This window comes from Bicyclus anynana, chromosome 27 (assembly GCF_947172395.1).
Source record: "Bicyclus anynana chromosome 27, ilBicAnyn1.1, whole genome shotgun sequence".
Classification (NCBI taxonomy): domain Eukaryota; kingdom Metazoa; phylum Arthropoda; class Insecta; order Lepidoptera; family Nymphalidae; genus Bicyclus; species Bicyclus anynana.
In genome coordinates, this window is record NC_069109.1 from 6,845,229 (window position 1) to 6,857,619 (window position 12,391).

The following is a 12,391-nucleotide window of genomic DNA, read 5'->3' on the forward strand; positions in this document are numbered from 1 at the left end:
AGGAGGTGGAGCAGGAGGTGGCAATGGAGGTGGAAAAGGAGGTGGCGGAGGAGGTGGAAACGGAGGTGGCGGAGGAGGTGGCAGAGGAGGTGGCGGAGGAGGTGGCTCAGGAGGTGGCTCTGGAGGTGGCTCAGGAAGTGGCTTAGGAAGTGGCTCAGGAAGTGGCTCAGGAAGTGGGGCAGGAGGTGGGGCAGGAGGTGGCAATGGAGGTGGAAAAGGAGGTGGCGGAGGAGGTGGAAATGGAGGTGGCTCAGGAGGTGGCAGAGGAGGTGGCTCAGGAGGCGGTTCTGGAGGTGGCTCAGGAAGTGGCTCAGGAGGTGGAGCAGGAGGTGGCAATGGAGGTGGAAAAGGAGGTGGCGGAGGAGGTGGAAACGGAGGTGGCTCAGGAGGTGGCAGAGGAGGTGGCTCAGGAGGCGGCTCTGGAGGTGGCTCAGGAAGTGGCTCAGGAGGTGGAGCAGGAGGTGGCAATGGAGGTGGAAAAGGAGGTGGCGGAGGAGGTGGAAACGGAGGTGGCGGAGGAGGTGGCAGAGGAGGTGGCGGAGGAGGTGGCTCAGGAGGTGGCTCTGGAGGTGGCTCAGGAAGTGGCTTAGGAAGTGGCTCAGGAAGTGGCTCAGGAAGTGGCTCAGGAAGTGGGGCAGGAGGTGGGGCAGGAGGTGGCAATGGAGGTGGAAATGGAGGTGGCGGAGGAGGTGGAAAAGGAGGTGGCGGAGGAGGTGGCTCTGGAGGTGGCTCAGGAAGTGGCTCAGGAGGTGGCTCTGGAGGTGGCTCTAGAGGTGGCTCAGGAAGTGGCTCAGGAGGTGGAGCAGGAGGTGGCAATGGAGGTGGAAAAGGAGGTGGCGGAGGAGGTGGAAACGGAGGTGGCGGAGGAGGTGGCAGAGGAGGTGGCGGAGGAGGTGGCTCAGGAGGGGGCTCTGGAGGTGGCTCAGGAAGTGGCTTAGGAAGTGGCTCAGGAAGTGGCTCAGGAAGTGGCTCAGGAAGTGGGGCAGGAGGTGGGGCAGGAGGTGGCAATGGAGGTGGAAATGGAGGTGGCGGAGGAGGTGGAAAAGGAGGTGGCGGAGGAGGTGGCTCAGGAGGTGGCTCTGGAGGTGGCTCTGGAGGTGGCTCAGGAAGTGGCTCAGGAGGTGGAGCAGGAGGTGGCAATGGAGGTGGAAAAGGAGGTGGCGGAGGAGGTGGAAACGGAGGTGGCGGAGGAGGTGGAAAAGGAGGTGGCGGAGGAGGTGGCTCAGGAGGTGGCTCTGGAGGTGGCTCAGGAAGTGGCTTAGGAAGTGGCTCAGGAAGTGGCTCAGGAAGTGGGGCAGGAGGTGGGGCAGGAGGTGGCAATGGAGGTGGAAATGGAGGTGGCGGAGGAGGTGGAAAAGGAGGTGGCGGAGGAGGTGGCTCTGGAGGTGACTCAGGAAGTGGCTCAGGAGGTGGCTCTGGAGGTGGCTCTGGAGGTGGCTCAGGAAGTGGCTCAGGAGGTGGAGCAGGAGGTGGCAATGGAGGTGGAAAAGGAGGTGGCGGAGGAGGTGGAAACGGAGGTGGCGGAGGAGGTGGCAGAGGAGGTGGCGGAGGAGGTGGCTCAGGAGGGGGCTCTGGAGGTGGCTCAGGAAGTGGCTTAGGAAGTGGCTCAGGAAGTGGCTCAGGAAGTGGGGCAGGAGGTGGGGCAGGAGGTGGCAATGGAGGTGGAAATGGAGGTGGCGGAGGAGGTGGAAAAGGAGGTGGCGGAGGAGGTGGCTCAGGAGGTGGCTCTGGAGGTGGCTCTGGAGGTGGCTCAGGAAGTGGCTCAGGAGGTGGCAATGGAGGTGGAAAAGGAGGTGGCGGAGGAGGTGGAAACGGAGGTGGCGGAGGAGGTGGAAAAGGAGGTGGCGGAGGAGGTGGCTCTGGAGGTGGCTCAGGAAGTGGCTCAGGAGGTGGAGCAGGAGGTGGCAATGGAGGTGGAAAAGGAGGTGGCGGAGGAGGTGGAAACGGAGGTGGCGGAGGAGGTGGAAAAGGAGGTGGCGGAGGAGGTGGCTCAGGAGGTGGCTCTGGAGGTGGCTCAGGCAGTGGCTTAGGAAGTGGCTCAGGAAGTGGCTCAGGAAGTGGGGCAGGAGGTGGGGCAGGAGGTGGCAATGGAGGTGGAAATGGAGGTGGCGGAGGAGGTGGAAAAGGAGGTGGCGGAGGAGGTGGCTCTGGAGGTGACTCAGGAAGTGGCTCAGGAGGTGGCTCTGGAGGTGGCTCTGGAGGTGGCTCAGGAAGTGGCTCAGGAGGTGGAGCAGGAGGTGGCAATGGAGGTGGAAAAGGAGGTGGCGGAGGAGGTGGAAACGGAGGTGGCGGAGGAGGTGGCAGAGGAGGTGGCGGAGGAGGTGGCTCAGGAGGGGGCTCTGGAGGTGGCTCAGGAAGTGGCTTAGGAAGTGGCTCAGGAAGTGGCTCAGGAAGTGGGGCAGGAGGTGGGGCAGGAGGTGGCAATGGAGGTGGCGGAGGAGGTGGAAAAGGAGGTGGCGGAGGAGGTGGCTCAGGAGGTGGCTCTGGAGGTGGCTCTGGAGGTGGCTCAGGAAGTGGCTCAGGAGGTGGAGCAGGAGGTGGCAATGGAGGTGGAAAAGGAGGTGGCGGAGGAGGTGGAAACGGAGGTGGCGGAGGAGGTGGAAAAGGAGGTGGCGGAGGAGGTGGCTCTGGAGGTGGCTCAGGAAGTGGCTCAGGAGGCGGCTCTGGAGGTGGCTCAGGAAGTGGCTCAGGAGGTGGAGCGGGAGGTGGCAATGGAGGTGGAAAAGGAGGTGGCGGAGGAGGTGGAAACGGAGGTGGCGGAGGAGGTGGCAGAGGAGGTGGCGGAGGAGGTGGCTCAGGAGGTGGCTCTGGAGGTGGCTCAGGAAGTGGCTTAGGAAGTGGCTCAGGAAGTGGCTCAGGAAGTGGGGCAGGAGGTGGGGCAGGAGGTGGGGCAGGAGGTGGCAATGGAGGTGGAAAAGGAGGTGGTGGAGGAGGTGGAAACGGAGGTGGCTCAGGAGGTGGCAGAGGAGGTGGCTCAGGAGGCGGCTCTGGAGGTGGCTCAGGAAGTGGCTCAGGAGGTGGAGCAGGAGGTGGCAATGGAGGTGGAAAAGGAGGTGGCGGAGGAGGTGGAAACGGAGGTGGCGGAGGAGGTGGCAGAGGAGGTGGCGGAGGAGGTGGCTCAGGAGGTGGCTCTGGAGGTGGCTCAGGAAGTGGCTTAGGAAGTGGCTCAGGAAGTGGCTCAGGAAGTGGGGCAGGAGGTGGGGCAGGAGGTGGCAATGGAGGTGGAAATGGAGGTGGCGGAGGAGGTGGAAAAGGAGGTGGCGGAGGAGGTGGCTCAGGAGGTGGCTCTGGAGGTGGCTCTGGAGGTGGCTCAGGAAGTGGCTCAGGAGGTGGAGCAGGAGGTGGCAATGGAGGTGGAAAAGGAGGTGGCGGAGGAGGTGGAAACGGAGGTGGCGGAGGAGGTGGAAAAGGAGGTGGCGGAGGAGGTGGCTCTGGAGGTGGCTCAGGAAGTGGTTCAGGAGGCGGCTCTGGAGGTGGCTCAGGAAGTGGCTCAGGAAGTGGCTCAGGAAGTGGCTCAGGAAGTGGGGCAGGAGGCGGCTCTGGAGGTGGCTCAGGAAGTGGCTCAGGAAGTGGCTCAGGAAGTGGCTCAGGAAGTGGGGCAGGAGGTGGGGCAGGAGGTGGCAATGGAGGTGGAAATGGAGGTGGCGGAGGAGGTGGAAAAGGAGGTGGCGGAGGAGGTGGCTCAGGAGGTGGCTCTGGAGGTGGCTCTGGAGGTGGCTCAGGAAGTGGCTCAGGAGGTGGCTCTGGAGGTGGCTCTGGAGGTGGCTCAGGAAGTGGCTCAGGAGGTGGAGCAGGAGGTGGCAATGGAGGTGGAAAAGGAGGTGGCGGAGGAGGTGGAAACGGAGGTGGCGGAGGAGGTGGCAGAGGAGGTGGCGGAGGAGGTGGCGGAGGAGGTGGCTCAGGAGGTGGCGAAGGAGGTGGCTCTGGAGGTGGCTCAGGAAGTGGCTCAGGAAGTGGCTCAGGAAGTGGCTCAGGAAGTGGCTTAGGAAGTGAGGCAGGAGGTGGCAATGGAGGTGGCGGAGGAGGTGGCGAAGGAGGTGGCGGAGGAGGTGGCTCAGGAGGTGGCTCTGGAGGTGGTTCAGGAAGTGGCTCAGGAAGTGCGGCAGGAGGTGGCAATGGAGGTGGAAATGGAGGTGGCGGAGGAGGTGGAAAAGGAGGTGGCGGAGGAGGTGGCTCAGGAGGTGGCTCTGGAGGTGGCTCTGGAGGTGGCTCAGGAAGTGGCTCAGGAGGTGGAGCAGGAGGTGGCAATGGAGGTGGAAAAGGAGGTGGCGGAGGAGGTGGAAACGGAGGTGGCGGAGGAGGTGGAAAAGGAGGTGGCGGAGGAGGTGGCTCTGGAGGTGGCTCAGGAAGTGGCTCAGGAGGCGGCTCTGGAGGTGGCTCAGGAAGTGGCTCAGGAGGTGGAGCAGGAGGTGGCAATGGAGGTGGAAAAGGAGGTGGCGGAGGAGGTGGAAGCGGAGGTGGCGGGGGAGGTGGAAACGGAGGTGGCGGAGGAGGTGGCAGAGGAGGTGGCGGAGGAGGTGGCTCAGGAGGTGGCTCTGGAGGTGGCTCAGGAAGTGGCTTAGGAAGTGGCTCAGGAAGTGGCTCAGGAAGTGGGGCAGGAGGTGGGGCAGGAGGTGGGGCAGGAGGTGGCAATGGAGGTGGCGGAGGAGGTGGAGAAGGAGGTGGCGGAGGAGGTGGCTCAGGAGGTGGCTCTGGAGGTGGCTCAGGAAGTGGCTCAGGAAGTGGCTCAGGAAGTGGGGCAGGAGGTGGGGCAGGAGGTGGGGCAGGAGGTGGCAATGGAGGTGGAAAAGGAGGTGGTGGAGGAGGTGGAAACGGAGGTGGCTCAGGAGGTGGCAGAGGAGGTGGCTCAGGAGGCGGCTCTGGAGGTGGCTCAGGAAGTGGCTCAGGAGGTGGAGCAGGAGGTGGCAATGGAGGTGGAAAAGGAGGTGGCGGAGGAGGTGGAAACGGAGGTGGCGGAGGAGGTGGCAGAGGAGGTGGCGGAGGAGGTGGCTCAGGAGGTGGCTCTGGAGGTGGCTCAGGAAGTGGCTTAGGAAGTGGCTCAGGAAGTGGCTCAGGAAGTGGGGCAGGAGGTGGGGCAGGAGGTGGCAATGGAGGTGGAAATGGAGGTGGCGGAGGAGGTGGAAAAGGAGGTGGCGGAGGAGGTGGCTCTGGAGGTGGCTCAGGAAGTGGCTCAGGAGGTGGCTCTGGAGGTGGCTCTGGAGGTGGCTCAGGAAGTGGCTCAGGAGGTGGAGCAGGAGGTGGCGGAGGAGATGGAAACGGAGGTGGCGGAGGAGGTGGCAGAGGAGGTGGCGGAGGAGGTGGCTCAGGAGGTGGCTCTGGAGGTGGCTCAGGAAGTGTCTTAGGAAGTGGCTCAGGAAGTGGCTCAGGAAGTGGGGCAGGAGGTGGGGCAGGAGGTGGCAATGGAGGTGGAAATGGAGGTGGCGGAGGAGGTGGAAAAGGAGGTGGCGGAGGAGGTGGCTCAGGAGGTGGCTCTGGAGGTGGCTCTGGAGGTGGCTCAGGAAGTGGCTCAGGAGGTGGAGCAGGAGGTGGCAATGGAGGTGGAAAAGGAGGTGGCGGAGGAGGTGGAAACGGAGGTGGCGGAGGAGGTGGAAAAGGAGGTGGCGGAGGAGGTGGCTCTGGAGGTGGCTCAGGAAGTGGCTCAGGAGGCGGCTCTGGAGGTGGCTCAGGAAGTGGCTCAGGAGGTGGAGCAGGAGGTGGCAATGGAGGTGGAAAAGGAGGTGGCGGAGGAGGTGGAAACGGAGGTGGCGGAGGAGGTGGCAGAGGAGGTGGCGGAGGAGGTGGCTCAGGAGGTGGCTCTGGAGGTGGCTCAGGAAGTGGCTCAGGAAGTGGCTCAGGAAGTGGCTCAGGAAGTGGGGCAGGAGGTGGGGCAGGAGGTGGCAATGGAGGTGGCAATGGAGGTGGAAATGGAGGTGGCGGAGGAGGTGGAAAAGGAGGTGGCGGAGGAGGTGGCTCTGGAGGTGACTCAGGAAGTGGCTCAGGAGGTGGCTCTGGAGGTGGCTCAGGAAGTGGCTCAGGAAGTGGGGCAGGAGGTGGGGCAGGAGGTGGCAATGGAGGTGGCTCAGGAGGTGGCTCTGGAGGTGGAGAAGGAGGTGGCGGAGGAGGTGGCTCAGGAGGTGGCTCAGGAGGTGGCTCAGGAGGTGGCTCTGGAGGTGGCTCAGGAAGTGGCTCAGGAAGTGGGGCAGGAGGTGGCAATGGAGGTGGAAAAGGAGGTGGCGGAGGAGGTGGCGAAGGAGGTGGCGGAGGAGGTGGCTCTGGAGGTGGCGAAGGAGGTGGCGAAGGAGGTGGCGGAGGAGGTGGCTCTGGAGGTGGCGAAGGAGGTGGCGAAGGAGGTGGCGGAGGAGGTGGCTCAGGAGGTGGCGGAGGAGGTGGCTCTGGAGGTGGCGAAGGAGGTGGCTCAGGAAGTTGGCGCATTGGTTCCGGAAATGGATATCGCGGTTGTTTACATGGATTTAACAGATGTGGATGTGGCACGAATGGTCACCCAAAATTTTATCTATTATATAACGTACAGGGTCATGGGCATTAGAGAATGTATCTTTCCATATACGAGTAATAATTCTCATGTAGATTTTAATTAACATTAGCGGAATAACCAGGGGTCGGTAGAAGCGATCCAGCCCAGGCATCGAGTCTTAGGGGGTCTTCAAATCTTAGTAGGACTTACAAAGTTGTAGGCCCCCCAAGACCCCTTGTTGATCTTGTCGAATTGTCTAAAGAGTTTCATTGTTCACACTTTACCAACTTTACGATTACATTAGTTAGGCAGCTACAATGAATTTCTCAATCTTTATGACTCTTCTGACATCAGCTGCACGTGAGAATATCTGTAGGAGGCAGACCTTTACGTTACGGCTGATACCTTAAATCTTGTATCGCACAGCTTATCGCACGGTGTTACGATGTCGTAAAAATCGTAGAGTCATTAATAAAAATATGGACAGAACCGCTGACCTAACCTTGGTCATCGGCTCTGCCAATTACAATTAACCTCACTAATCGCTTACATCTCTTAATTTTACTATTGTACCCTGGTAGTTGTGGTAGAGGAAGTACATCGAGCAAGTCCCTGGACTTGTGACCAAGGTTGTGGTTTAAAGGCGCCTTTTAATACTAGTAAACACTCACCAACCCTGCCCGACATGCTCTCCATGCCCACAGTAAACAATTTAAGATCAATAATTACTTCATCACGAAACATTATCGAACAAAATCACTAACGCGACAAGCAGCATGACGCCTCAAGCTGCTCAACAAAGAATTGAACCAATTAATAGCCCAAGTCACTAATCACTTTCCTTTTCTTAATAACACTACTTAACACTTCACTATTTCACTATACTTAACAAATAGAAGACGATTATTCCATCTTAAAAACGCGATTAGAACTGAATTACTAAATCAGCAGACTACGGAGACAGACGGAGGCAGGATGCCTCACTAGAGTGAATACACAGTGACGGTACACGCGTACGCGCCATTTGGGACGCGATGCCATTGGATGAGAGTTATGTGATCATTTCCTATTGGTCAATCGCCGCCACGTTCGTTATGGTGGTAACGTTTTACAATCTTAATTACTTCAAGAGTAAATAATCAAAACCTAATTACGTTACGGCTGATACCTTAAATCTTGTATCGCACAGCTTATCGCACGGTGTTACGATGGTCATATATAATGCATCCGACTATATTTAGTACCTATTTTGTGTACTTATTCCAACATTTTGTAATTGCAGTTTTTAAATTGTATATAAATTTTGAGTATATTACATAATGCACATAATTAAAGGGAGCTTGAGAGTCAAAAAGCAACGCAACAACAAAAAACAACAACACAATAAACACAACTAGAAATATTTGTGTGTTGAGCATGGGTGTTTTCCTATGTCTGGGTATATTTTTATTGTACAAACTCACTCTATGAAAATAATATGTTCTATTCTATACAGGGTGCTTAGGAGTATTTTCCCATAACTTTACGTTGTTGACAAGTCCAAAGAGGCGAACTGCTTAACTAATTTTTTTTAACAAAAAAAACTGTTTATGTTTTCACACAAAGTAATTCAAACAATTCCAACTATCCATGTAACACAGGCTTTTATCTATTCGTGCATTTTACCATACATAATCGTAGAGTTAAGATATGTATTATAAAATGCATAAGACTGTCGATATCGACAAGATATTGCAACTGGCACGCCGAACCTCACTAGTAAGCTATTTCATGATATTCATCAATGAATAAGTTTGACTAGGTCATATTATAAGGAGGTCATTTTTAATAAATTTTCCTTATTTTTATATCCATAGAGTTATGGGAAATTCTCCCGAGCACCTGTATATATTAATGGGTACGGTTTTAAGATAAGTTTCTTTTAAATTGATGAAAAATAAATTGTGTATTTTTAAATAACTTTGTTTTTTTATTTATTTTCTTTCGTTTTATTCTTAGACATAACTAGGAAACGCATCGAAAATTCATATACTTGGTATTATATTTCGTTGCGATGGGACGATAATAACCTAAGCCCACCAACCCGAATTGGAGTCGAGTGCTGGGTCTGAGCTCTAATTGGAGAAGGCTAGGTATTTAGCAGGCCATTTATAATTAGGCTAATAATGTCAAAGTATGTGTTTAGAAATCATTTCTAAACAAAAAAAAATTAACTTAACCGATTTAAAAAAAAATCGTCTGTCTGTAGTCGGTTTACTGACGATAGTTGAACGTGACATCGTCATTAGAAAATATTGATGGAATGGTTGCATTTTTGAAAAGAAAATATTGGTTTTTCTAAAATACTGTTTAATAATTCATAGACCAAAATATATGTCGTAAAAATCGTAGAGTCATTAATAAAAATATGGACAGAACCGCTGACCTAACCTTGGTCATCGGCTCTGCCAATTACAATTAACCTCACTAATCGCTTACATCTCTTAATTTTACTATTGTACCCTGGTAGTTGTGGTAGAGGAAGTACATCGAGCAAGTCCCTGGACTTGTGACCAAGGTTGTGGTTTAAAGGCGCCTTTTAATACTAGTAAACACTCACCAACCCTGCCCGACATGCTCTCCATGCCCACAGTAAACAATTTAAGATCAATAATTACTTCATCACGAAACATTATCGAACAAAATCACTAACGCGACAAGCAGCATGACGCCTCAAGCTGCTCAACAAAGAATTGAACCAATTAATAGCCCAAGTCACTAATCACTTTCCTTTTCTTAATAACACTACTTAACACTTCACTATTTCACTATACTTAACAAATAGAAGACGATTATTCCATCTTAAAAACGCGATTAGAACTGAATTACTAAATCAGCAGACTACGGAGACAGACGGAGGCAGGATGCCTCACTAGAGTGAATACACAGTGACGGTACACGCGTACGCGCCATTTGGGACGCGATGCCATTGGATGAGAGTTATGTGATCATTTCCTATTGGTCAATCGCCGCCACGTTCGTTATGGTGGTAACGTTTTACAATCTTAATTACTTCAAGAGTAAATAATCAAAACCTAATTACATGAAAACTTGATTCTAAATTTATTAAATTAATTAACGTAGATTTTGCTGACCATTACGACAGCAAAATCTCAACACAGAACCTAAAGAGTTTCTTTTCTACTGCTGTCAACTGTCATCATTACTTGAGAGACCAATTATTAATCAAATCAAAACGGAACAGTCTAAGAAAAAGAAATATATAGAATTGACATGGAAGAATAATACCGTGAACGAATGAGATGTAGCTATACGAAATCCTGAAAGAGTGACAGAGCCCGAGAAAAGTTTTTGTCCTTATCAGAATCTCGCTTTAATTTGTCTGCCCCGTGAGGTCACGGGGCAGACGAACTTTGTGGAGTAAACTTCATGTGGACTAAAATTTGTTTCTTAAAGTATAAATTGTGTTCTTTGTTCTTAATTAAGTGTAATAATTATTTCTTTAGATATTTAAAATGGTGAATTGTAGTGTTTTGGGCTGCAAAAGCCGCACTGACCGAAAATGTGAAAACATAACCTTTCATACGTTAGTATTATAATTTCAACTTATTTTTATCATGAAAGATGATACTTAGGTAAAGTTTGTAATTAGGATTTGAATGACAATGAAAATATCCAGAAAGAATAAAAGAAACTCTTAAATAGTCTTTACAAAATAATGAAATTTTGCATGATTAACCATCGAAATTGAGTAGGTTATAATAATTGCGTCCAGAATAGCCATTTTCCGAGCATTAAGAAACATTTTTAAATTAGTCGGATTATCTGCATTTTGGGGTTACCAATAGTGTTACATTTAGCTTTTCCCTAAAATTAGGGAAAAATAGTAACTTATATTTTTCATTGCCTAAGTAGTAACTCGTATTTTTATAGCTTTAATTGTTAAAAGCTTTGTTATAAAAATATTACTATAGACATTATATAAAGTCATTGTGACCTATATTTGTGTGATGAACATGGGTGCTTTTGTTTTTTCTTCCAGTTTTCCACGAGATGTCTTTATTAATAAAATATGGACAAAGGCGACAGGAAGAGACAGGAAGACAGGAAGACAAAGGTGGCCTTCATTATCCGTCACCGTCAGTTATTAAATTATGTGAAATAGCGGAGGAAATATTTTAAAAAAATAAACTACTAATAAGCAAAATAAACTTGATGGAGCATCTACTGCAAGCATGTTGTACGAAATGTTGTACGAAATGACCTTAATTTATTTTCCGAAAATGACCATTTTCGTGATAACCACCATTATATTTTATTAATTAAAGCCATTTGTAGAAAATACTTAAATGTGAGGTTACATTATTGTACTAAATCCTTAACTTGTGAAGAAAATGTAAGAAATTTTTACACGAAATTAATTTTATTCAAAGGACAGTAAATTTTTTTTGGTAAAAAGATTTTATTCTTAATTCCATGCTGTGCTAGTATATTTTCCTAACTAATGTTTTATGATGTACACAATCAACAAATCACAAAATACACCAAGCAATCAATAAATCAATCAATCAAAAGCGTATTATTTCTGAACACTATTTATTTCCAATTACACAAAACCAGTTAGTTGTGAAAATTTCAAATTCTTTCATTTTTAGTAGTTATATTTTTATTTAAAAAATGAATTCTAATTTCAAAATATCTGACCCTAATTGTCTTCAAAAGTAAAATAATATGACTGTCGAAAGGACTTTGGTTGTATATATGTTTTTAAATCAGGATGAAAACAATGGTAATTAATGCTTTTTTTTTAATATGACCAACATTCCCATTCCTTTCCAACTCGTCGGGACAAACTGTATCAAGAGTGGGTACAACAATACTCGAACGGGGCGGGGTCGATTCATCATCCCTCGGTGCCAGCTTTTACGCTCTGACTTCTGAATTGGCCAATTTCGTCAAATAGTATGATATAAAAATATTTATAGACTTGTCAAATAGTATGAAATAAAAATATAACGCTAGTCTTGAAATATAGGGTAAATTTTCGATCACTGGTAACACCAGATTATCTATGTACTTTGTTGTTGTCCCTTACCGGGAGACTCCTAATAGCTACTCCATACTATTCTCCCTCCACGGGAACAGTATTTTGACTGCAAAATAATCAGACCACTAGATAACAAGTCGATTCGAAATAACCACAGAGCAAACATGACAACTATTAGGTCTGAGGCCATAGAGCCTTCAGTGAGCCAAGCTTCCCCGGCGACATATACTTTATTTCTTGAAAAAAAAAAGTTGGCAACCCTAGAGCGAGAGAACGACGCATGACGCCACCTTTTTTCGAGTGTGCAGCCGGTTCCATCGAATTATAAACGTTGTCACGTCAAAAAGGTCATGTCTCAATTCGACGCGTATGATTTTTTTAAAATAACTTTTCCGTAGCTTTACTGAGCTTGCTCTGAAAGAGCATACACTTACATTTTTTCACATTGTATTCATGATCAGCTGTATATTTTTTAACCGAATTGCAAAAAGGAGGAGGTTCTACGTTCGGCTGTATGTATGTTTTTTTATGTATGTCCAGCTCAAATCAATTATAGAAGGACCTGTGTTAGCGACGCAAATACTATACTTGTTATTTAATCTGTGCTTTACAATAAAGAGGCAAAAAAGCAGCGTATATGGTGACAGCATACGTCATACTTTGACAGCCGTTTAAACATACAAACGACTTTTACGCCAAGTGTCTAAGCGTCACCATATACGTTCCCGTTTTAAGCCGTTTTTAACTAGTAAACCTGTGTTTTATTAAGCCTGGCCCTTACAACCTGTATCGCACTCATAGTCACGAACAAAATTGTCTGTCATTTTCTAAAGAAAACGAGCTTAGATTTGGTATATATCTGATACTAAACCAGAAGTTTTTGCCCGTTT

The 12,391-nt window shown here is 50.1% G+C and overlaps 1 protein-coding gene and 1 long non-coding RNA gene across 2 annotated transcripts; one reads left to right on the forward strand and one right to left on the reverse strand.

Annotated features, from left to right (window-relative positions):
- Window positions 1-393: 393 nt before the first annotated feature.
- On the reverse strand, window positions 394-6,533 carry LOC128199683 (basic proline-rich protein-like; the record flags this gene model as incomplete). The annotated part of the gene is made up of 10 exons (XM_052890233.1): window positions 6,181-6,533; window positions 5,689-5,781; window positions 4,897-4,989; window positions 4,621-4,677; window positions 4,405-4,545; window positions 3,997-4,065; window positions 3,793-3,933; window positions 2,413-2,637; window positions 1,645-2,013; window positions 394-573 (listed from the first exon to the last, which is right to left on the reverse strand). Coding segments are annotated over exons 1-10 (1,599 nt in total), but the record flags the coding sequence as incomplete, so codon positions are not given.
- Window positions 6,534-9,692: 3,159 nt separating this feature from the next.
- LOC112043467 (uncharacterized) lies at window positions 9,693-11,033 on the forward strand. The gene is made up of 2 exons (XR_002886684.2): window positions 9,693-10,040; window positions 10,497-11,033. It is a non-coding gene; the product is annotated as an uncharacterized LOC112043467 (long non-coding RNA).
- Window positions 11,034-12,391: the final 1,358 nt, after the last annotated feature.